This window comes from Chlorocebus sabaeus, chromosome 15, assembly GCF_047675955.1.
Source record: "Chlorocebus sabaeus isolate Y175 chromosome 15, mChlSab1.0.hap1, whole genome shotgun sequence".
Classification (NCBI taxonomy): domain Eukaryota; kingdom Metazoa; phylum Chordata; class Mammalia; order Primates; family Cercopithecidae; genus Chlorocebus; species Chlorocebus sabaeus.
In genome coordinates, this window is record NC_132918.1 from 48,579,869 (window position 1) to 48,605,892 (window position 26,024).

The window sequence follows — 26,024 nt, forward strand, 5'->3', positions numbered from 1 at the left end:
ACAGTGAGTGATAGCTTCTTTTGTTTGCTGTTAGTCTTAGTATATATCATGTGCCTTGGGATATAGAATTTACTTAACACATTTCTTTTAAAACAAGTAGTTATATAAAGTCCTCTATATGCATAAAACTGTTATGTATAATGAGTATTTTTAAAGTACCCTTCAGGAATGTAAGTACATTTCAAAACCTGTTTCTATCCATAGTAGTTAAAATAAAATATTTGTATGCTTAAGGGAGTAAACTTAGCTATTGAGACATATTTATCCCCTGACTGAATAATTGTGTTATTACTGATTAAAATATTAATGTTTGCCCTTAAGAATCTACAATCCAATTAGGGATAGAAACCTTAAGTACATAAAACATTTAAATAATGGTACATAATAGAATGTGAGATTAGATCTCAAAATAGGCTGGGCTCAGTGGCTCATGTCTGTAATCTCAGAATTTTGGGAGGCTGAGGCAGGCAGATTGCTTGAGCGCAGGAGTTCAAAACCAGCCAGAGCAACATGGTAAGACCCCATCTTTACCAAAAAAATACAAAAATTAGCCAGGCAAGGTGGTGCACGCCTGTGGTCCCAGCTACAAGGAAAGCTGAGCCAAGGGGGTTGCTTGAGCCCAGGAGGTAGAGATTGCAGTGAGCTATGATCATGCTGCTGCACTCCAGCCTGGGTGACAGAGAAAGACTCTGTCTCAAAAAAAAAAAAAAAAAAAAAAAAAAAATCAAAATAAATGTAGTAAATATCAGATATGGCTGGGCACGTTGATTAATGCCTGTAATCCCAGAATTTTGGGATGCTGAAATGGAAGGATTCCTTGAGCCCAGGAGTTCAAGAAAAGCCTGGAGAACATGGCAAGACCTCATCTCTACAATAAATAAAATAAATTAGCCAGGCATAGGCTAATTTATTATGTGAAATAAATTGGTCTCAGCTATGTGAAAGGCTATGTTAGCCAGATACCAAAAGTGAACCAAAGAAGTCCAGAAGTCATGGAGGTCAAAAGTCAAGCCACAAGCCACTAGCTTTATGATTTCAAAAGTGTATTTCTTTGCATTGAATTGCTGCAAAAGTCTGGTAGGCCTCATGAAGAAGGTATACTAGTAATCCAAATTCAACAGCACATTAAAAGGATCATTCACCATGATCAAGTGGAATTTCTTCCAGGATGCAAGGATGGTTCAACATATCCAAATATATATATTTGATATACAATGTTAATAGAATGAAGGGCAAAAACCATATGATCATGTCATCTCAATAGATGCAGAGAAAGCACTTGACAAAATTCAACATGCTTTTATGACTAAAAAATTTCAAAAAATTATGTATAGGAGGAATGTACCTCAACACAGTAAAGACCATGTGTGGTAACCCCAAAGATAACATCATACTCAGTGGTGAAAAGTTCAAAGCTTTTCCTCTAAGGTTAAGACAAAGATGCCCACCCTTGCCACTTATATTCAATGTAGTACCAGGAATCCTAGCCATAGCAATTAGGCAAGAGAGAGAAATAAAAGGCATCCAAATTGGAAAAGAAGTCATCAACTTTTTTCTGTTTGCAGACAACATGACCTTATATACTGAAACCCTAAGACTCCAATAAAAAACTATTAGAACAAATAAGTGAATTCAATAAAGTTGCAGGATATAAAGACAACATACAAAAGTAAGTAGCATTTCTATACACTGACAACAGACTACTTGCAGATAAATTAAGAAGACAATCTCATTTACAGTAACTACAAAAAATAAAATACTTAGGAATAAATATAAGGAGGCAAAAGACCTCTACAATGAAAACTATAAAACACTGATGAAAAGAAATTGAAGAAGACATAAACAAATGGAAAGATATCCTGTGTTTATGGATTGGAAGAATGAATATTAAAATGTTCATACTGCCCAAAGTGATCTACAGATTCAATGTAGTTTCTATCAAAATTCCAATAGCTTTTTCTTTCTTTCCTTTTTTTTTTTTTTTTTGTTTAAAAATTCTGGCTGGGCACCGTGGCTTGCACCTGTAATCCCAGCACTTTGGGAAGCTGAAGCGGGTGGATCACTTGAGGTCAGGAGTTTGAGACCAGCCTGGCCAACATGGTGAAACCTGGTCTCTACTAAAAATACAAAAATTAGCCAGATGTGGTGGTGTGCATCTGTAATCCCAGCTACTAGGGAGGCTGAGGCAGTAGAATTGCTTGAACCCAGGAGGCGGAGGTTACAGTGAACCGAGATCGTGCCTCTGCACTCCAGCCTGGGAGTCTCAAAAAAAAAAAAAAAAGAAATCCAGTAACTTTTTTCACAGAAGTAGAAAAAAAATCCTAAAATTTGTATGGACCTAGAAAAGACCTCAGATAACCAAAGAGATCTTGAGCAAAAAGAACAAAGCTGGCTGAGCGTGGTGGCTCACACCTGTAATCATAGCACTTTGGGAGGCTGAGGTGGATGGATTGCCTGAGCTCAGGAGTTCAAGACCAGCCTGGGCAACACGGTGAAACCCTGTCTCTAGTAAAATACAGAAAATTAGCTGGGCATGGTGACGTGCACCTGTAATCCTAGCTACTCAGGAGGCTGAGGCAGAAGAATTTCTTTAGAACCCGGGAGGCGGAGGTTACAGTGAGCTGAGATTGTGCCATTGCACTCCAGCCTGGGGGACAGAGTGAGACTACATCTCTAAAAAAAAAAAAAAAAGAACAAAGCTGCAAAGCTGAAGGCATTACACTACCTGACTTCAAAATATACCACAAAGCTGTAATAATCAAAACAGTATAATATTAGTATTAAAATGTCTACATAGACCAATGGAACAGAATAGAGAGCCCAGAAATGAATCCATGCATTTACAGTCAATTGATCTTTAACAAAGGTGCCAAGAACCCACAATGGGGAAAGGATAGTCTCTTCAATAAATGGTGTTGGGACAACTGGATGTCCACATGCAACAGAATGGAATTACACTCTTACCTTACACCATATACAAAAATCAACTCAAAATGGCTTAAAAACTTAAATGTAAGACCTGAAGCTGTAAAACTACTAGAAGAAAACATAGAGGGAAAGGTTCATGGCATTGGTTTGGGCAATAATTTTTTTGGGTATGAGCCAAAAAGCACAGCCAACAAAGCAAATATAGACAAATGGTATTATACAAACCAAAAGACTTCTGCATAGCCAAGGAAACAATCAACAGAATGAAAAGACAACTATAGAATGGCAGAATGTATTTGCAAACCACACATCTGATAGGGGGTTAATAGCCAAAATAGGTAAGGAACTCAAACAACTTAATAGTAAGAAAACAAATCACCTGGCCAGGCACGGTGGCTCATGCATGTAATCCCGGCACTTTGGGAGGCCGAGGCAGATGGATCACTTGAGCCCAGGAGTTCAAGACCAGCCTGGGCAACATGGTGAAACCCCCATCTCTACAAAAGAATACAAAAATTATTCGGGTGTGGTGGCATGCACCTGCAGTCCCAGCTGCTCAGAAGGCTGAAACGGGGATCGCTTGCGCCTAGGAGGTGGAGGTTGCAGTGAGCCAGGATCATACCACTGCACTCCAGCCCAGGCAACAGAGCCAGATCCTGTCTCAAAAAATAAAAATAAAAATAGAAGAAAGAAAACAAATTACCCGATTAAAAAAATGGGCAAAGAGTCTGAGCAGACATTGTTTAAAAGAAGACATAAAAGTGACCAATAGAGGTATATAAAAAAAGTTCAACATCATTAATCGTCAGATAAATTCAAATTAAAACCACAATGAGATATTACCTCACACTTGTTTGAATGGCTATCATATAAAAGACAAAAGATAACAAGCATTGGAGAGGATATGGGGAAAGGGAACCCTTATACACCGTTGGTGGGAAGGTAAATTAGTAGAGCCATTATGGAAAACAATATGGAGATTCCTTAAAAATTAAAAATAGAAATATCATATGCTCTAGCAATCCCACTATGGGGTGTATATCTAAAGGAAGTTAAATCTATATGTTGAAGAGATATCTGCACTCCCATGTTCATTGCAGCATCTTCACAACAGCCAAGCTGTGGAATCAAACTAAGTGTCCATCAACATGGGAATGAATAAAGAAAATGTGGCATATATATGTATACTTACACACACACACACACACACATATACACAATGGAATACTATTCAGCCTTAAAAAAAGAAGGAATCCTGTTATTTGTGAGAACATCGATGAACCTGGAGATTATTCTAAGTGAAATAAGCCCAGCACAGAAAGATTAATACTGAATTATCTTACTTATATGGAGAATCTAAAAATGTTGAACTCATAGAACTAGAGAGTAGAATGGTGATTACCAGGGGTTGGGGTAGTGAGGAGTTGGGGAGATGTTGGTCAAAGGACGTAAAACTTCAGTTAAATAGAAGGAATAAGTTAAAGAGATCTGCTCTACAACGTGGTCACTATAGTTAACAAATGTTTTATATTGAAAATTGCTGAGAGAATAGATTTTATTCCACAAGAAAATAAGTATGTGAAATAATTAGCATGTGCGAATTAGCTTGGTTTAGCTCTTCCACAATGTATACTTCAAAACATGTGCACAATAAATATACACAATTTTTATTTGTCAATTTAAATAAATAAATGTTTAAAAACAAAAACATCATGTTGTGTACCTTTAAAAAAAACCTGCGGCCGGGCGCGGTGGTGGCTCACGCCTGTAATCCCAGCACTTTGGGAGGCCGAGGCAGGCGGATCACAAGATCAGGAGTTCAAGACCAGCCTGGCCAATATGGTGAAACCCCGTCTCTACTAAAAATACAAAAATTAGCCGGGCGTGGTGGCGGGTGCTTGTAGTTCCAGCTACTTGGGAGGCTGAGGCAGGAGAATGGCCTGAACCCGGGAGGCAGAGGTTGCAATGAGCCAAGATCGTGCCTCTACACTCCAGTCTGGGCAACAGAGCAAGACTGTCTCTCAAAAAAAAAAAAAAAAAAAAAAAAAACCTGCTAACTCTCCTAATTTCTGATTAAATTAATCTTGACAAAATGAGAAGACGAAAAGAAAGTCCCCACTTCTTCTATAGTTGTAGAATGGCAAATGCAACTCTGTATCATTAAACTGTCTCTACGTGTCTCAAAAAGATATCTGTACATTCATCTTCATAGCAACATTATTCACAATAGCTAAAACATGAAAGCAGTGCAAGAATTCATTGGGAGATTAATTGATCAAAATGTGGTGTAGACATAATGGAATATTATTCTGCTTTAAAAAGGAAAGAAATTCTGACATATGCTACAACATGGATGAACCTTGAGGACGTTATGCTAAGTGAAATAAGCCAGTCACAAAAAGGACAAATACTGTATGTTTCCACTTATATGAGGTACATCAAATGGTCAAATTCATGAAGACAGAAAGCACAATGGTGGTTGCCAGAGACTGGGTAGGGAAGGAGATGGGAAGTTACTGTTTAATAGGTATGGGGTTCCAATTTGGGAAGATGAAAAAAGTTCTGGAGGGGAAATGGTGGTGATGATTGCACAACAATGTGAATGTACAACCATATTAATATACCACTGAACTGTACACTTAAAAATGGTTATGATGGCAAATTTTATGTTATGTATATTTAACCACAATAAAATTTATTTTGAAAATAAACTGATATCCAGGCCTCCACATAATTCAAGGAGAGAACTTTAACTTTTCACAAATTTCACGAGAACCAGGGTTGAGTGGTTAGTTTGTAGGATGGTGCGGAAACCAGACTTGATGGAAGATGCATACTGGTGAGTGGCAAGATGCTAAGATTGGAAAATTATGGAGATAAAAGATTCTGAGTATTTGAATCCCAGGCAGAATCATTTATGTAGTTTTAATACGTAGGTATTGATTCCTGTTTTCGAGTAAGGGGAGAGCATGATAAAACCAGAATTTCAGGAATGTTAGTCTGGAATTTATTGAAGGGCAGAAATACGTATTTAGTTAGGGTGACCAAATTATTATAACTTCCCAGAAATGGAGTGATTGGACCTGACCTAGGCTTATGGCCAAAGAATGCAAATGAAGACACAGAGATCCTAAGGAAAAATTGAAAGAAGTATTGATAGACTTTGATTAGAGTAGAATTTGTATAATGTACAAATTCTGTATAAGTGGAAACATACAGTATGTACATGTTTTTGGTACAGGCAATATAGAGCTAAGTGAGCTAAAAAGGAGACAGAGGAGTCAAAAATAACTTCTAGGAAGAAATATTGATACTATAATTTTTGTGAAAAAGGTATGTGGTAGTTTAAATCTTTAAATTTTAATTCATATAAAAAAGACAGCTATGCTAATAGTGTTTCTTGTCTATATAATTGCAGATCTCTACAATATGGAAATCAGTTCATATATCAGTCAATGCCACGAATGTTAACTCTATGGCTTGATTATGGTACAAAGGCATATGAATGGGAAAAAGGTATAACTCTTCACGTAAAAATTTTAAAAGACTAGGAATTATAACTTTGGTATAAAGTCAGATTTGGCTGGGCAGTCTGATTTCCTAAAAGCTTGGAATGACTTTGATAATTAAGATGTTATGCAAGTGTGAGTAAGATACTAAATGTTAAAAAGGAAAGACAAATCATAGACATTTAAAGTAGTTTTAATTCAAGGCCACAAATAAAAATCTGATTATTTCTTGATGAACTTAACACATATTAAAATGTGTTAGTTTTAGCCAAATAATTTACCCTACAAATTAAAATGGATAGTGAAAATTAATGTCCCTTGGGTTTTTGAATGGGTCTAAATATTTTTTTCTAGTTGGACAGAGACAACTGTCTCTTCACAGATTGGCAAGTGATCTAGCCTTGGGCATGGGAATAACATACTTTAAAGCTATTTTTAAAACAAAATTTTTGTTCTGTGAAATGAACTGATACACTGATTTTTCTCTTTCCTTTACTGTTTTTTAAACTTATTTTTTCCCCCAGCTGGCCGTTCCGATCGTGTACAGATGAGGAATGATTTGGGTAAAATAAACAAGGTTATCACAGAGCATACAAACTATTTAGCTCCATATCAATTTTTGACTGCTTTTTCACAATTGATCTCTCGAATTTGTCATTCTCATGATGAAGTTTTTGTTGTCTTGATGGAAATAATAGCCAAAGTATTTCTAGCCTATCCTCAACAAGCAATGTGGATGATGACAGCTGTGTCAAAGGTAAAAGGGTCTTTTACCTTTTTATATGAAAAGGGTCTTTTACCATTTTATTTGAAATTGATTATGCGATACTAATATGTAGATACAAGTTCCAGGGCTTCTCTCCTATATTAGATTAGTAATTTTAAATTGTTTTAAAGAGAGAAATTATAGCATTATATCTAATATTTGGGTATATTTACCATATGAAATGAAGTAACTAGCATGTTTAAGATCAAATAATTCAGCATGTGTTTTCTTTATGAAGTCTAGTAAACGGTTAATGCCGGATGCAGAATGGTTACCTATGTTTTCACAAATATTTTAATCCAAAGTTCCTGAATTTTTATTTTTATTTCCTTAAGAAACAGGATCTTTCTCTGTTGCCCAGGCTGGAGAGCAATGGTGGGATCATAGCTCAGTGCAGCCTCAAAGTCCTGGGTTCAAGTGACTCTCTTGCCTCAGCTTCCTGGTAGCTAGGACGATAGGGATGTGTCACCATGTACAGCTAATTTTTAAATTCTTTTTGTAGAGATGGGATCTTGCTTTGTTGCTCAGGCTGGGCTTAAACTCTTGGGCTCAAGTGATCCTTCTGCTTTGGCCTCCCAAAGTGCTGGAATTACAGGCATGAGCTATCGTGCCCCGCCAGCACCTGAATTTTTAATACTAAAAAACCGTTATTGCATCATTGAAGGGAATTCATATGTTGGTCAATATATGTAATAAGTAAATGTTTAGAGAATTTAGGCAATACAGAGACATAAAACAAAAATTAAAATTCATACCTTGGGCCATTCATTAATGTTTTGATGTAATTTTATTTGTATATTTTCTAGTATATTTTAACACTAAATTTAATTATGTTGCCATACAATTTCACATTTTTCACTTTATTGTTTCCAGTTATTAAATATAATTTAAAGATATAATTTTAATATATAAAATTCTAAAAAATAGCCTTCAATAACTTATTTAACTGCTTAGTTAATCATTAAGGTTATTTCTGTTTTTCTTGCTGTTGTAACACATCTAGCTATATCTATGTTTATTCTCATTTCTAATTATTTCTTCAGGGCAGATCCTTATAACTTTATAATTCACAAAGTTATAGGGTGGCAATATTTATATGACTCTTGATAGCATTACCAAATAAATTTTCAGGAAATTTGTATCATATAAACTCTTATCATGAATACTTTTTAAGTTTTTTGTCATTCAAAAAATTTATCTTTCAAAAATCTTATATAAAATAGTATTTAACTCTTTTTTATGACAGTCTTCTTATCCCATGCGTGTGAACAGATGCAAGGAAATCCTAAATAAAGCCATTCATATGAAAAAATCCTTAGAGAAGTTTGTTGGAGATGCAACTCGCCTAACAGATAAGCTTCTAGAATTGTGCAATAAACCGGTACTATCATAATCTTAGTGCTTATAAATTGATGTTGGGTAATTATATATATATTTATATAATTTGAGCTGATTTTTTCATTTGATTAATTAAATTAAAATTCTAACATATAGGTGTACACATATATCAAAATGTATTATGTATTTTAATTATGTATGATTTATCTTAATAAAGCAGTTTTTAATATTTCTAATATATCTTACTTCAAAATACCTTCTAATATTTATAAAAGTTCTTCTTAATGTAAATTAAGAATTTTCTGAGGGTAGATATCCATGTTTCTCAGAAATTTTTAGTAGAGAATATGAAATAAGCCATAAAAATATAAGTATGTAAAATATTCAAAGTTACTTATAGTAGTCTCTATGATTATATCATATCTTTAAACTTTCAAAATTCATATACGTTATTAAACTACACTTATGATAGGGAAGACGGTTGGGGTTTTACTTTTCATTCTTTTAGTATACATTTCAGTGCCTGTGAGGGGACAAGCACTATGCTAAGGGAAACAAGATGAATAAAATCTGTTATCTGCCTGAGGTGCTTATAGTCTTATAGGGAACTAAGCAGATGGTTATTTAGAGTAATAAGTACTTTTTTCAGTAGATTTGTGACTAAAGTAGGAATATGGTTACAGGAGTAACCCCATAATTCTACCTAAAGTATTAGAGAAAAAACCCCCAAGGATGTATAGTAAAGATAAAAGTGGGAGGTGGGGGTGGTTATAAGGAGGGAGAGAGAAACTCTTTAATAAGGTACGTAGCTAGACTTCACCTGACAAATATTCAGAGTCCATCATTGTTTATAGATGAAAAGATACAGACTATTTCTCACCTTTCCTTTATCAATAAACATCTCAAAAGTGTAATCTGCATTTATTATCTCCATTCATCCCATTTGACCTCTGATGCACTTGACATTATCAAAAACAGTGTTATGGTGGCCAACATTTATTAAAACACTAACACTGTTGTAAGTGCTTTACATGTACAGATTTCCAGTTCTTTATCTGAAACTTTTGTGGCAAGCTACACCTAGAAATTCAGGATTTTTAAGATTTTTAAGGTAATATAGTGCATATTTAATATTTGATATTTCCACTGAGGGTAACCTGTTGGAGTATCCCATAATCAAACACATAACTGTTTCTTCAGTGAGAGTTTGATTTACAGAGCTCTTTGGATTTTCTAATATCTGATAATAGATTTTAGGCCTCTACTGTCTCCTTTAATCATTAAACAATCCTATGATGTAGGTACTATTATTAATGAGGTAAATGGCAGAGGCTAAAATGGGTTGATTAGGAAACCACAGACTGCTGAGCCTTTGTAATTACAATATTGTAAAAGTGAAATTTTTGTTATAGTTGAATTTAAGGTAAACACAAATTGAAATGCACTATTTATTTTTTCAGGTTGATGGAAGTAGTTCCACATTAAGCATGAGCACTCATTTTAAAATGCTTAAAAAACTGGTAGAAGAAGCAACATTTAGTGAAATCCTCATTCCTCTGCAATCAGTCATGATACCTACACTTCCATCAATTCTGGGTACCCATGCTAACCATGCTAGCCATGAGCCATTTCCTGGACATTGGGCCTATATTGCAGGGTTTGATGATATGGTAAACTTCAGTTTTATATGACTATGATTTTAAAATTTAGTTGTTAACTTCAAATTAAGATAAAAAGTATATTTCACAGAATCTTCGTGAATCTTATTTGTGAAGAAAAAAAAAATTGGAAATACAGAAGAGTAAAACTAAACTCATTTGTACTGATGGCAAAAAAATTCAGTGATTAAAAAAAATTCTGATTCATGATTCACATTCACCCTAATGTTTTGATTTTTCAAATGCTCCTATTGTTTTAGTATGACTATAATATTTACTTTTTCACAGTTTGATTTTTCTTCTTCTTCTTTTTTTTTTATTTTTTGGAAACAGGGTATCATTCTGTTGCCCGGGCTGGAGTACGGTGGTGCGATCTCAGCTCACTGCAACCTCTGCCTCTCAGGCTCAAGCAATTTGCTCACCTCAGCCTTTTGAGTAGCTGGGACTACAGGTGCATGTCACCATGCCCAGCTAATTTTTAAAATTTTTTGAAGATACGGGGTTTTGTCATGTTGCCTAGGCTAGTCTCGAACTCCTAGGCTCAAGCCATCCTCCTGCTCAGCCTTCCATGTTAGTATAACAAACGTGAGCCACTGGACCCAGTCTATACTTTGTTTTTAATTTAAGCAGTATTATTCACCTTATTTACTCACTTCATTAAGTACACTTAATTTTGGAGGAGTTTTTTTCAGAAATCAAATTACTTTTAATTGATAAAGCATTGAAAAACAGAGTCTCAGTCTTTGCAGAAAGATCCTGAAAAGATGTTTCAAAAATCTTTTAAATATTTTGGCTGCTTTGAAGGGGGCTGTCTAGATTTGAATATGTAAGTACTTGTATTGGCGATGAAGTAATCTTTTTATGTCATAGCTATTTTTAATGGATGAAAATGTTTCTGTTCATAGACAGTCATTATTTTCATAGGTCATAGATAATTTAAAAAATTTTTAAATACAAATTCACTACATAATATAGCTTGTAATATTCTTTTTTTTTTTTTTTAACATAACTCAAGGTTTATAATATATAGACATTTACACAGAAGTTTTTGGCCCTAATTCATATATAACTCATCATCTTTTAGGTGGAAATTCTTGCTTCTCTTCAGAAACCAAAGAAGATTTCTTTAAAAGGGTCAGATGGAAAGTTCTACATCATGATGTGTAAGCCAAAAGATGACCTGAGAAAGGATTGTAGACTAATGGAATTCAATTCCTTGATTAATAAGGTTTGGAAATAGTTTGCTTTTATTTTATTTATTTATTTTTTATTTTAAAAAAATTTGACGATTATAAAACCAGAATGCTTCTATTTCAGAGTTGCTATAATTACTTTCAATCTGATATAGGCATTTTAGTATGCAAACGGATCACTCTTAAAAAGCAGGAATGAAATATACTGTCTTTTTCATTTTCACTTAATTTTTTTATTGAGATAAAATGTACATGCACAAAACTTAACATTTAACAGTTTTTGAAGTATATAATTCAGTGGCATTAAGTACATTCACATTGTTGTACAATCATCACCACCATTCCTCTCCAAAACTTTTTTCATCTTCCCAAATTGGAACTCCGTATCTATTAAACAATAACTTCCCATTTCCCTTCCCCTCAGCCTTCAGCAGCCACCATTTACTTTGTCTCCATGAACTTAACCATTTGAGGTACCTCATATAAGTGCAGTATTTCTCCTTTTATGACTGGCTTAAATCACTTGGCATTATTCAAAGTTCATTCATTTTATAGCAAGTGTCAGAATTTTCTCCCTCTAAAAGCCGAATAATAGTCTAATGTTTTCCATCCACATTTTATTTATCTATTTATCCAATGATGGACATTTAGATGCTTCTACCTTTTGCCTATTGTGTTAATATATTTATCAAAAGATAAATAGGCTGAGTGCAGTGGCTCAGACTTGTAATCCTAACACTTTCGGAGGCCCAGGAAAGAGGACCACTTGAGGCCAAGAGTTTGAGACCAGCCTGGCCTATATAGTGAAACCCTGTCTCTACAAAAAATAAAAAAAAAATTAGCCAGGCACGTGCCTGTAGTCCCAGCTACTCAGGAGGCTGAAGCAGGAGTATCGTTTGAGCCCAGGAGTTTGAGGCTACAGTGAGCTATGATCATGCCACTGCACTCTAGCCCAGATGACAGAGCCAAGACCCTGAATCTTAAAAATAAATAAATAGATAAATGAAAGGTAATCATTAGCATTTTTTCAGTTCTATTGGTATTTGATTTCTATCTCAAAGATGATATGAGGAATCTTATTAAAGGGTTATTATAAATGTATGGTTTTATGTATTTTGAATTATTCTGTAACCAGGTATTTGTAAATGCATAGCATATGTTTTTTTCCATTGGTAAAAATTGATCCATACTGTGGAAAGATGAAACTTCATTATTTTTCTAAAAGCTTTTTCTCCTTTCTTCTCATTGCCTTCCCACATTTTAAAGTCATAGATCTTTAGCATAGAAAAGATGTAGCACTAGATGAGTTTTTAAAAAAAGAACAGTTATCGTCTGCTTGGTTTAACCAAAAGTCATTTAAAAATTAATACCACATTAAAAACCTATTTCAAAAGCAATATGAAAAGGAGGATTATTTTTTATTTTAACACATTGTTTGGGCTGGGTGTGGTGGCTCATGCCTGTAATCCCAGCATTTTGGGAGGCTGAAAAGGGCAGATCACTTGAGGCCAGCAGTTCGAGACCATCCTGGCCAACATGGCGAAAACCTTTTTCTACTAAAAATACAAAAATTAGCCAGGCACGACGGTGTACGCACGTATTCCCAGCTACTTGGGAGGCTGAGGCATGAGAATTGGTTGAGCCTGGGAGGCGGAGGTTGCAATGAGCCCAGATCGTGCCACTGCACTCCAGCCTGGGTGACAGAGTGAGATTCTGTCTCAACAACAACAACAAAAAAGTATTGTTTGTTAAAATGGTATCTTAATTCACTAACTACTGAACCATTAGTATGTTCTCTCCAAAGCTCCCTGAGTGTTTTTCTGAGTATCAGATTTACTTGAGTATCAAGTGGCCTGGCTTTAGTTTACAAATTTACATTAATCAGCTTTGTTACTTTAATTATTTTGTTACATTTTCCCTCATGAACATGGTAAGATAAAATAGCCTGATTGTAAAAAACTATGTAAGTTTTGGAGGCCACACACTGATCTTTGTATGAGATTCTATGGCTACATTGTTTTCCTGGTAGTTATGGAACCTATTTCCTAAAGTGTAAAATGTATTTTTGGTCAGGGATTGTGCTTTTGAATTGAGCAGGTTACAATTATAGATGTGTGCTTACTTCATACAGGTCTAGAATTAAACGTAATACTGTTTATTTTTACCTGATATATCAGGATCAATCAGATGAAATACGTAAGCCTTTCTTCTGCTAAAGGATAGCTTTTGAAATAAGGTTGTGATAAACCGCAAGAGAAGCAATACATTTTGAGGATGTCATAGAACTCATGCTCTGTTGTTTATATTTTAGAAATAATTAAAATTGGCCGGGCGTGGTGGCTCACGCCTGTAATCCCAGCACTTTGGGAGGCTGAGGCGGGCGAATCACAAGATCAGGAGATCGAGACCATCCTGGCTAACACGGTGAAACCCCGTCTCTACTAAAAATACAAAAAATTAGCTGGGCGTGGTGGCAGGTGCCTGTAGTCCCAGCTACTCGGGAGGCTGAGGCAGGAGAATGGCGAGAACCCAGGAGGCGGAGTTTGCAGTGAGCCGAGATCGTGCCACTGCCCTCCACCCTGGGCGACAGAGCAAGACTCCCTCTCAAAAAAAAAAAAAAGAAATAATTAAAATTAAATAGCAGTCTCTGTGCCTAAAGACTTACTGTTTCAGTAATACCTCTAAAGCAATAGAAAATAAAACAGCAGTATTTTGTCATTGTTAAATATACAACTTAAATATTTTAAACACAATATTCTTGTCACATTAATAGTGAATAATTAAAAAGAAGGGCCTACCCAGGACATTTTTAATAATTTGTAAATAGAGATACTGTCCCAGTAGTTTCCTTCCCTACCATTCAGAAGAATTATTCATGTATACCACATAGTAAGCCTTCATCGACATTCTTTTGTTACGAAATGAGCAATCTTTAGATATATTTGATTTAATGTTTAGAAATTTTGAGTTCTATCTTGTTTTTAAATTTCTGTGTATTTTTTAACAGTGCTTAAGAAAAGATGCAGAGTCTCGTAGAAGAGAGCTTCATATTCGAACATACGCAGTTATTCCACTGAATGATGAATGTGGGATTATTGAATGGGTGAACAACACTGCTGGTTTGAGACCTATTCTGACCAAACTATATAAGGAAAAGGGTACTAAAATTAATTCTTATAAGTATACAGTATGGGTATAATAGCTATTAAGTTATATAATATGGGTATATTGGTATTAATATATGTTAGCCTATGTTTTTTGATATAAGCCATAGTGAAATTTCTAGATTTTATATATAGAAACACTTAAGTGTTTCCCTCCCTTCTTTCTTTCCTTCCTTCCTTCCTTCCTTCCTTCCTTCCTTCCTTCCTTCCTTCCTTCCTTCTTTCCTTCTATTTTGATTCCTTCCCTGTCTTCATCCCAATAGGATTTGAGGTAGCTCACAAAACTATATATGAATATTTGTTTTTCATAGATATTGGTTAACAATTCTGAAACTACTTTATGTATATACAGTACTAGTCTTTAGCAAATAAGTAAATATGTTGTGTATAATGAGAGCCAGTTTTCTCATTGTTGGAGAAAGGAAAGAGAGAAGGCTAGAATGAAGTCTTACGTTTTAGATTGGAATAAGAGGCTCCAGCTGTCCAAACCTGGGATAATTTGAGCAACAAAATAAATAATGATTGTAAACTATTATAACCCATGGAATAAACAAATAAATATGAGTCCATACTGATATAAATAAATATTTGAGTAAATAAATAGGGAAGTGAAAGAAATAAATAGGAAATAAGGAATTTCTTCCTTATATTCTAATAGAATTTCAATGAATAAATGTAGAAAGGATGATGGAAATAGGAAATCACCAATTAACAAACACTATAGTAATACTTATTGTAGGCAGTGATTATTAATGGATGCTAAAACTAATAGGCAAAGATGAGAAACAAGTTATTTGAAGAATCTTGAAGTATCTCCCTATCAGATACTTATCAATTATAAAGGGAAAAGTATAGTAACTTTAGAGAAACAAAAATATAACTGGTCCAAACTCCTTACAGATGTCAAAGTAATGAAAGACAAAGAAAGAGATTTCCCAGATTTGATGACATTAAGGAGTTGACATTTGATGACAACTAAATGTAATGTGTAATCCTGGATTGGATCCTGACCCCCAAACAAAGTGTGTTAGTGGGACAGCTGGTGAAATTTGAATAAAGTCAGAAGTTTGGTTAATAATACTGTAACAATAAGAATTTCCTGATTTGAATAATTGTACTATTGTTATGCAAGAATGAACATTAAGGAAAGCTGGGTGAAGAATATGTGGGAACTCCGTATAGATGATGTAACTTTTTGTAGCATCTAAACTTACTTTAAAATAAGATGTTTTTAAAGTGCATATGGTATAATACATTAAAAATGAATAGATCAAGTTATCAAAGTGAAGTAGAAAATAAGTGTATGTTTTCATACATAATTTGTATGGTATTTGCCATAACAAATTACTGCAAACTAGGCGATTTTAAACAGTAGAAATTTATCTTCTCATGGTTCTGGAGGCTAAAGATACAATATCAAGATGTCATTAGAACCATGACCTCTCTGAAGGCTAATGTTCCTTGCCTTTCTTTTAACCTTCTGGTGTTCTGTGGCTTCTGGATGTATTGTACCACATTGCCTTTATTGTTACATAGCATTGTCTCTATGTCTCTGTGTCTCCATTTTCTCACAAGAATACCAGTCATTGGATTATTGAATTAAGGGCCCACCTTAATGACTTTGTCTTAACAACATTACATCTGCAAAATCCTGTTTCTGAATAAGCTCACATTCCTGGGTACCAAGAATTAGGATTTCAGCATATTTTTTGAGAGATAAAGTTCAATTTATAACATTAAGTAATACTGTTAAATTACTATATAATGGGTATTATGCCAAGTATGTTATGTACATTATTTTATTTATTATTGTTAACACGCCTGATTATCCCTATTTTATGGACAGTGCCAGAGAACTTACGTAACTTGTCTGAGTTCACAGTTGCAAAACTGAAACTCAAAGACACTTGAGTCAGAGTTCCAAGAACTTGCTGTTGACTATTTTATTTATAAGTATGAAATATTGTATATGTCTGAGTTTGGATTTGAAAATATATTTTTTCTTTGATAATTTGTGTCAGTGTAAAAATATATGTATATATACATATAGATATGTACATATATATGCAAAATAAGTTCATTCGTATGGGACTTAATTCTGAGTCTTGTATTCTGGAACTATTTGATTTCACAACACTGGTTTTAACTGACATTAATTTTCATCAATAAGAGGCTTCATTTGGGTAACTACAGTGGTCCCCCCTTATCTGGGGGATTGCTTCCAGAATACCCTCACATATCAAAATCCACACATACTCAAGTCTCACAGTCAGCCCTGCAGAACCTGCATGTATGAAAAGTCAGCCCTCAGTATATAATGATTTTGCATCCCATGTTTTTGATCCATGTTTGGTTGAAAAATATCACATGTAAGTGGACCCACACAGTTCAAACTCACATTGTTCAAGGGTCATCTGTATCAAGGGAAGATAATGTGGTTTATTATTTTATTATATAATCAGTAACTTTATGTATGCTTAATTGAAAATTTTTCATTTATGCTTGTTTTTCAATAACAATTTGAAAAGAAGTAGGTGTTTCCTGGCCAATTTTAACAAAAAAACTTTGCCCCTTTTTTCATTTGGCTGATGTGATTATTGGATATCACTCTTCCTCGCAGGAGTGTATATGACAGGAAAAGAACTTCGCCAGTGTATGCTACCAAAGTCAGCAGCTTTATCTGAAAAACTCAAAGTATTCCGAGAATTTCTCCTGCCCAGGCATCCTCCTATTTTTCATGAGTGGTTTCTGAGAACATTCCCTGATCCTACATCATGGTAAGTTACCAAGAATATTATATGTTGTTATGGTTGAATGTTTATTTTTAATATTTTAGATTTATATTCGCCTCATATGGTATATGGATATTTCATAGGCATTGTGTTTCTTTTAGGTACAGTAGTAGATCAGCATACTGCCGTTCCACTGCAGTAATGTCAATGGTTGGTTATATTCTGGGGCTTGGAGACCGTCATGGTGAAAATATTCTCTTTGATTCTTTGACTGGTGAATGCGTACATGTAGATTTCAACTGTCTTTTCAATAAGGTATGTGATGTGAGTTACTCTTACTAATTGTATATTTTCCCCCAATTTCCTTTTCTTAACAACTGTTCTTCCTTGACATACCTGTTGGTAGCAGTTATACTCACAGTTGAGTTATACTGATAATTTGTTGACTAGTTTTCATCAGTGGATCATGTAGTAATGCATATTAGGATGGAGAGAACTTAGAAGAGTGATACTGTACAGCTAGTACTGAATTTGAAGTCCAAGAACATAGGTTTAGGTTCTGACTCAGTTATTAGTTATGTGAATATGGGCAGATCAGTTCATTTTACTGAGACTCAGTTTTAGAGAGACAGAGTAGTTTAATATGATAGTTTCCAATTCTAGCAACATATCAGAATTATCCAATAATTTTAAAAAAAATTTATAGATACCCAGGAGATTCAGATTCTGTAGATCCAGAGTGGGGCCTGGGAATAAATTGAGGCAATTGGACCCATCTTTAAGGCCCCCTACAATTTTCCAGTATTAGAATCCTGCAGGGCAGACTGGTAGGTTAGCGCACTATTTTCTTCACCTCCACCATCTACAGGTTGCGTTGTGCTGTCACAAGAAACCAAGAAAGATCATAGATCCAACTAAGAACAAATCAGAGATAAAACACTGGCATGGGTTAAACCATACAAGAGAGGAATTTAGGGTAACTGATTGGAGGGATGAAAGGTCCCTAGAAAAGGCAGATTAGAGGACAGCAGAAAATGAACAACTGGACTTCATTATATGACATGTTTTATTTCCTTTATGAGGGGATGTAAGCATCTGACCCTTGGCTGCTTCTCATCTCTTGTTTTAAGATGAAAGTGTTAAAGAAAAATAGAAATATAAGAGAATATTTGTATTTCATATTATTCAAGAAAGACAAAGAAAATATGAGACTAAATATTGAATGCACAAACTGTCTCTGTAATACTGTTTATTCACTGTACTAAACTCAGTGAAAGGTAAGTCCACTTATCTCCTAGATCTTATCCAAGATCAAGTATGGTTTCAGTTCTATAAAAGCAAAGGCAGAGAGCTACATGGCTCCTTCATGTTACAAACCTCTAATGTAATTACAACATAAATATTTTGAAGGTATTTTTGCTCTTTGTTGAAAGAATCTGTACATGAAGTTCTCTGAGTAAAGATTTTTAAATTCTAACATTGTTAGTTTGTAACAAAATGTATTGTTTCTAAGGGAGAAACCTTTGAAGTTCCAGAAATTGTACCATTTCGCCTGACTCATAATATGGTTAATGGAATGGGTCCTATGGGAACAGAGGGTCTTTTTCGAAGAGCATGTGAAGTTACAATGAGGCTTATGCGTGATCAGCGAGAGCCTTTATTGAGGTAATCATCTATACTTTGTAAATAATTTAACAGTAACCTTGAATATAATTATTGGCCCCTACATATGTTTGTTTTTATATGGGAACCACTTTGCACTGACTGAAAGAGTTTTTTTAAATAATAGCTTTATGCAGATATAATTTACATACCATAAATTCACCCTTTCAAAGGTACATAATTAAGTGGTTTTTAGTATAGTCACAAGATTGTGCAACCATTACTACTATCTAATTTTAAAACATTTTCATCAGCCCAAAAAGAAATTCCACAGGCATTAGCAGTCACTCCTGATTCCTTCGCCCTCCCACCCCTGCTATCTACTTGTAACCACTCATTTATAATATTCTCTGTCTCTATGGATTTACCTGTTCAGGACATTTCATATAAATGGAATCATCTAATATGTGGCCTTTCATGTTTGTCTTCTTTCACTTAACGTAATATTTTCAGTGTTCATCATGTATCAGTATTTCATTGTTTTTTATTGCCAAATGGTATCCTGTTACACGGATATACTACATTTTCTTTTTCTGTTCATCAGTTAAGAGACATTTAGATTGTTTCCACCTTTTTTGTATTATAAATAGTTTGGCTGTGAACATTGTGCACAAGTTTTATGTGGACATATGTTTTCGGTTCTCTTGTATATACCTGGGAGTGGAATTGCTGGGTCATATGTTAAATGCTATACTTAACATTTTGAAGAACTCTCAAATCATTTTCCAAAGCAGTTGTAACAATTTATAATCCCACTAGTAATGTATGTGGGTTTCAATTTCTCTACATCTTTTCTAACACTGGTTATTGTCTGCCTTTTTATTTTCCCCATTCTAGGGATGTGAAGTTGTATCTCATTGTTTTAATTTGCATTTCCCTAATGACCAGTGATGGTGCGCATCTTTTCATGTGTTTGTTGGCCATTTGTAGATCATCTTTGGACAAATGTCTATTGAAATCCTTGGCCCACTTTTAAATTGGGTTGTCTTTTTATTCTTTATTTTTTTCCTTTGAGACAGGGTTTCGCTGTCACCCAGTCTGGAGTGCAGTGGCATGATCTCGGTTCACTGAAACATCTGCCTCCTGGGTTCAAACGATTCTCATGCCTCAGCTTCCTAAGTAGCTGGGACAGCATGTGCGCATGAGCCACCATGTCTGGCTAATTCTTGCGTTTTTAGTAGAGTTTGGGTTTTACCATGTTTGCCAGGCTGGTCTTAAACTCCTGACCTCAAGTGATCCTCCTGCCTTGGCCTCCCAAAGTGCTGGGATTATAGGCATGAGCCACCATGCCTGGCCTATTCTTGAGTTGTAAGAGTTTGTTTGTTTGTTTGTTTGAGACAGTCACCCAGGCTGGAGTGCAGTAACATGATCACTCACCGCAACCTCCGCTTCCTGGGTTCAAGCGATTTCCCTGCCTCAGCCTCCCCAGCAGAGAAGGGGTTTTGCCATGTTGCCCAAACGGGTCTCGAACTCGTAAGCTCAAGCCATCCACCTGCCTCAGCCTCCCAAAGTGCTGGGATTACAGGCATGAGCCACCCTGCCCAGCCAAGTTGCAAGAGTTCTTCACACATTTTGGATACAAGGCCTTTATAAGATATGATTTTCAAATATTTTCTTCCATCTGTGGGTTGTCTCTTCTCTTTCTTTGATGATGGCCTTTGAAACATAAAAGTTTTAAATTTTGATGCAGTCTAATTTGTTTTTTTTTTCTTCTGGTTATTTTTGGTGTTTCTGGTGTCATATCTAAGAAACGATTCCCTAATCCAAAGTCATGAAGATTTATACCTATGTGTTCTTCTAAGTATTTTTGACTTTTAGCTCTGCTATTTAGAACTTTTATCTGTCTTCAGTTATTTTGTATATATGGTGTAAGGCAGGGGTCCATATTCATTTTTTTTGCATGTGCATATCCATTTGTCCTAGCACCATTTTTTGAAAAGAATATTTTCCCCCTCATTTAATTATCTTGGCTTTTTTGTTGAAATGGTCAATTGATTTTCAGCCATATTCTATTGATCTATATGCCTAACGTTACGCTAACAACACAGTATTTTGATTATTGTACCTTTGTCGTAAATTTTGAAATCAGAAAGTGTGAGTGCTCCAACTTTGCTTTTTTCCCCCAAGATCATTTAGCTATTATGGGTCCCTTGTATTTCCATATTAATTTTAAAATCAGTTTGGATTTTGATAGGAATGACATTGAATTTGTAAATCAATTAGGGAGTATTGCTGTCTTAACCATATTAAGTCTTCTGATCCATGAACATGGAAGGTTTTTCCATTTATTTGAATTTTATTTTTTTCATCAATGTTTTGTGGTTTTTAGGGTCAAGTCTTATATTTAACTTTTTAAAACTGTATTCCTAAATATTTTATTCCTTTTGGTTTTATTCTAAATGGAATCTTTCTTAATTTCATTTTTGGATTGTTCATTGCTAGTGTATAGATATACAATTGATATTTATATATTGATATTGTATCTTACAATCTGCTGAATTCAAGTATTAGTTCTAATAATTATTTTTGTGACTTCCTTAAGATTTTCTCTCCGCAACAACATGTCATCTGCAGATATAGTTTTCCTTCTTCCTTTCTAATATCAATGCCTTTTATTTCTTTTTCTTGCCTACTTGCCCTAGCTAAATCAATGTCGAATAGACATGGTAGAAGTGGACATCCTTGTCTTGTTCCTGATCTTAGGGGTAGAGCAGTCAGTCTTTGACCTTTAAGTATGAAGTTAGCTGTGGGAAACAGATTGTTTGAAAGGACCTTTAAAGCTTATTTATTCACCTTCATTATTTAAAAGCTGCCTATCAGACATTATGGTAGAATACTGGTTAGTTGGACATATGCAAAAGCAAATTCTCTGAAATAGGAAGTATATCATAACTAGTTAGAGGTTTATTGCAGTAACCCAGGAAAGGATGATTGTGTACTGGATAGTATCACGGCAGCAGAGACGGAGATAAGTGAAGCGATTCCAAAGAGATTTAGGAGGTGTAATTGCATGTTAGAGGAAGACGGGGCAAGGATGATTCCTAGATTTTTGTCTAGGTGGATGATGATTTGGGGAATATGGAGAAATAGTTGGGAAAAGGTAATGAATTTTATTTTGGAGATACTGAGTTTGAGGTGCTTGGAACATATCCAACTGGGTATTTCCCATAAGTAATTGGATTTGATGTTTAGAGTGCAGAAAAAAAGGTCTGGGCTAGATCTGTATGGTAGCTATAGATGTTATATGGTTATTGAAGACTGGTAAGGGATAAAACTCCTTCATTCAACATATAGGCATTTACCAGTTCACAGTATACACTTAGAGATGGCACATAGAACTCATCTTACTCTATTCTCCAAAATACCTCTGACTCTCCTCTATCTTGCCTTTTTTCCTGCCTTCCCTTCTCTTACCCTCCCCTCACACCAAAATAGAAATTTCACATAACTTAATGAAGAGGTAGTAATGTGTATTATAAGAGTATTACCATTAGCTTCTTATCCTTCACTTAAATATTGATGTTAGCAAGATTTCTTCATGCAAAGGTAACATCGTACCCCAATATTTGTTTCAATTTTAGTGTCCTAAAGACTTTTCTACATGATCCTCTTGTGGAGTGGAGTAAACCCGTGAAAGGGCATTCCAAAGCACCACTGAATGAAACTGGAGAAGTTGTCAACGAAAAGGTTAGTAGAAGGTATAGCTTGATACGGGCTGTAGTCCTCATCTCTACAAATGAACTTGATATGCAGCTATAGTTCTCATCTCTATGCATGAGAACTGCTTGGAAATACTGTTAGTGACTATTGATTACTCTGAAATCTAGTTCTCTAGTATCACAATGCCATAAGTTTTCTTTTTGTCACTAATGTTAACAGTATTCTCATTTGTATAATAAAACTGTTCATGGCACACTTGTTTAACCATAGACAATTCACAGTTATGAGATATAGTAGGAAAAACTTAAGTACAAATTGCCTGAACTTACAGAACAACAGGTCTGAGCTTTAATATCATACGAGTATGTCACAAGCTATGTTAACAAATGCAGCAATTCACTTCTTACTTAGTTGAAGCTGCAAAGTTTGCAGATAGTGTTGTTGTTGTTGTTGTTGTTGTTGTTGTTGTTGTTGGGACAAAGTCTTGCTCTGTCATCCAGGCTGGAGTACAGTGGCACGATCTTGGCTCACTGCAACCTCTGCCTCCCCTGTTCAAGCAGTTCTCCTGCCTTAGCCTCCCAAATAGCTGGGATTACAAGCATGCACCACCACAGCTGGCTAATTATTATATTTTTAGTAGAGATAGGTTTCACCGTGTTGGCTAGGCTGGTCTTGAACCCCTGGTCTCAAGTGATCCACCCACCTCAGCATCCCAAAATGCAGGGATTATAGGCATAAGCCACTGCACCTAGCTCAGATAGTTGTTTTTAATAAGTTAGAATAGATTGAGGACTATTTTTGGCAGGGAGGCCACTCTTACATCTTTAATAAGTCTTGGCCGGGCCCGGTGGCTCAAGCCTGTAATCCCAGCACTTTGGGAGGCCGAGACGGGCGGATCACGAGGTCAGGAAATTGAGACAGACCATCCTGGCTAACACGGTGAAACCCCATCTCTACTAAAAAAAATACAAAAAACTAGCCGGGCGAGGTGGTGGGCGCCTGTAGTCCCAGCCACTCGGGAGGCTGAGGCAGGAGAATGGCGTAAACCCGGGAGGCGGAGCTTGCCATGAGCTGAGGTCCGGCCACTGCACTTCAGCCTGGGCGACAGAGCAAGACTCTGTCTCAAAAAAAAAAAAAAAAAAAAAAAAAAGTCTTGTACAGGCTTACTAAATACAATGAATTATACCAACTATACTCTAATAAAGATTAAAAATTTACATTCCAGTTAACTACTGTAAGAGTTTAAATCCACTTTCATCCTACTGATATAGCTTGAGGAAGGCTAGACCCGTACGCCCCCATCCTTCATGTCATCCTTAACCCTTTGTCTTGAGAAAGGAGGTTTAGCTGCTTCTTTAGTTCTTCAATTTCTTTTTCTTGCTCTATTATCTTCATCTGTAGGGTGAGATTAATATTTCCAGAATTTTGGAAAAGTTCACTCTGTAGCAGTTGAAGAGCAGATGGTGTCTGGAACATGTTCCTTTTCATTAAGTGCTAGATATACTTGGCTTGTAGTGGATACCTTTTACTGAGGGATTCCAGTATCTGACCAGTTCTTGAACCTGTTAAAACTTCTGCTTGCTCCATTTCTGTTCTAAACAGCTGAAAGAGCTCTAGCAGAATCACACTCAAGCTATATACATATCTAACTGGACAAAGCCAGCCCTGGTCTCTACAAATAGTTTTTTTTAATTAGCCGGGTACAGTGGCACACTGCTGTAGTCCCAGCTACTTGGGAGGCTGAGGTGGGAGGATCACTTGACCCCAGGAGTTGGAGGCTGCTGTGAGCTATGATGACCCCACTGCACTCCAGCCTGGGCAAGAGTGAGACCCTTGGCATCATACTCAGATCCTTCCAACTGTTGGGATGAAGCGTACAGAAAAGTGCCCACTCTGGATATATGTGTTAGTGTTCTCTTTCCGTTTCTATTGGTCCAGTCCGTGTTCTTTTGTAAGATGTCTGGGCAAGCCAGACCAAAGTCTCCTATTTTTACTTGCTGATCAGAGCCATGAAGAAAAATATTTCTAGGCTTCAGATCTCTGTTTACAATTCCCATGTTATGTATGTAAAACACACCTTCCACTCATTCTTGAAAATTTTTTGTTGCAACACTGGCCAAAAGGACAAGCAAACTTATCCACACACTCTTGGCCCTGTTTGTTTCTCTCGGCTAGCCAGTCCCACAAGTGGAGTTGCACACCTGCATCTGGATGTGCAGCATCAGGTGGTACTGCACCTCCATCCCCAACAAGTTGAAGTTTTCTTTGGAAGATTCCTCAGTGGATGTGAAATTCTCCTCTTGGAGGGAATTACAGCTAAGCAGCAGGGGCTGTTCCACAACTGACCTGGTGGACAAAACCGCCAAGCCATTTTCCAGGAGCTCCAGGGATGATTCAAATTCACTGGTGTCTCTTAAGATGGAATTGATGGTATAGTTCACCAGCTTGTTATTCTGATTTTGAGTGTCAGATTCTCCAAAGGGTTTTTCTTTTCTGAGGTGAGCTTAGTGAAGATAATGGATGAGCTGCTACTTTCACCATTTTTAACACCGTATTGGTATCTGTCCTCTGCTTGGTCGGAGAACACTTCCAGAAATGGCAACTGAATGGAAGCCCTATCTGCTTGTGGTTGGATCACTTGAACATGTTCTGTCCACGCAGTGTGATAACCAATGATATTAGGGTGCTGGACTGCCAGCACCTTCATTCCTCATAGTTCCTTCATGCAATCTTAGTTGCACCCTTAATCAGGATTTTTTAAATTGCATAATACTGACCATCTAATTTATTCCTGACCTTGTATGCTCTTCCATATCCACCTTTTCCTAAGATGGCAAGTTTTTCAAATTCATTTAAGTAACATGAAGTTTGTGCTTCAAAGGCTACTTCCCTTGATCTGATTTTCTAGATATGAGAAATAGCCTCACAAGGATCCTGATGAACTCTCTCTTTAGTGGACTTCATTAAGTGAGTAATAGCTCTGTGGTGATGTAGTCTCAATGAGCTAAACTCGTCACAAGTGAAAGAACACAGCAGACCCATTAGGATAAAGGTCTGGCAAAGTAACGTAAACACCTGTCTTAAATGAACTGGGTTTGGTTCATGAACATGGCTCAAGTGCTTCACCAAAGAAATAAGCAGGAACTGGTTTGCAACTGCATAAAGGGAAAGTTGGCTGTTGTAGGGGTTCTTTTAAACACCTGGAGTTCTGCTGGAACATAAGTCACATTTGGAGTCCAGGCTCTTGGCAGAAAAGTAGATGGCAGACAGCACAGCAACAGCCCCCATCCCGTGGCCCTCCTCTTTGCACTCGCGAGCTGCAGCCCAGCCCACCGGCCCACCCAGCACCATCTCCAAGAATTATTCTTATAATAACTTTATTCTTCCTTTTGCATTCAGATATGCTTAAGAAAT

At 36.0% G+C, this 26,024-nt stretch overlaps 1 protein-coding gene and 1 pseudogene across 2 annotated transcripts in view; one reads left to right on the plus strand and one right to left on the minus strand.

Moving 5' to 3' along the window:
• Positions 1 to 26,024, plus strand: part of ATR (ATR checkpoint kinase) — a 124,628-nt gene that overhangs the window by 97,830 nt on the left and 774 nt on the right. For both annotated transcript variants that reach the window (XM_008008852.3, XM_008008853.3), the window contains 10 exons: positions 6,347 to 6,444; positions 6,962 to 7,194; positions 8,450 to 8,584; positions 10,002 to 10,211; positions 11,284 to 11,427; positions 14,400 to 14,550; positions 17,177 to 17,333; positions 17,450 to 17,603; positions 18,802 to 18,953; positions 22,532 to 22,637. In XM_008008852.3, the coding sequence (XP_008007043.3) occupies positions 6,347 to 6,444; positions 6,962 to 7,194; positions 8,450 to 8,584; positions 10,002 to 10,211; positions 11,284 to 11,427; positions 14,400 to 14,550; positions 17,177 to 17,333; positions 17,450 to 17,603; positions 18,802 to 18,953; positions 22,532 to 22,637 (1,540 nt within the window). The remainder of the gene's footprint in view (positions 1 to 6,346; positions 6,445 to 6,961; positions 7,195 to 8,449; positions 8,585 to 10,001; positions 10,212 to 11,283; positions 11,428 to 14,399; positions 14,551 to 17,176; positions 17,334 to 17,449; positions 17,604 to 18,801; positions 18,954 to 22,531; positions 22,638 to 26,024) is intronic.
• LOC103241555 (eukaryotic translation initiation factor 2-alpha kinase 1-like) lies at positions 23,601 to 26,002 on the minus strand (annotated as a pseudogene).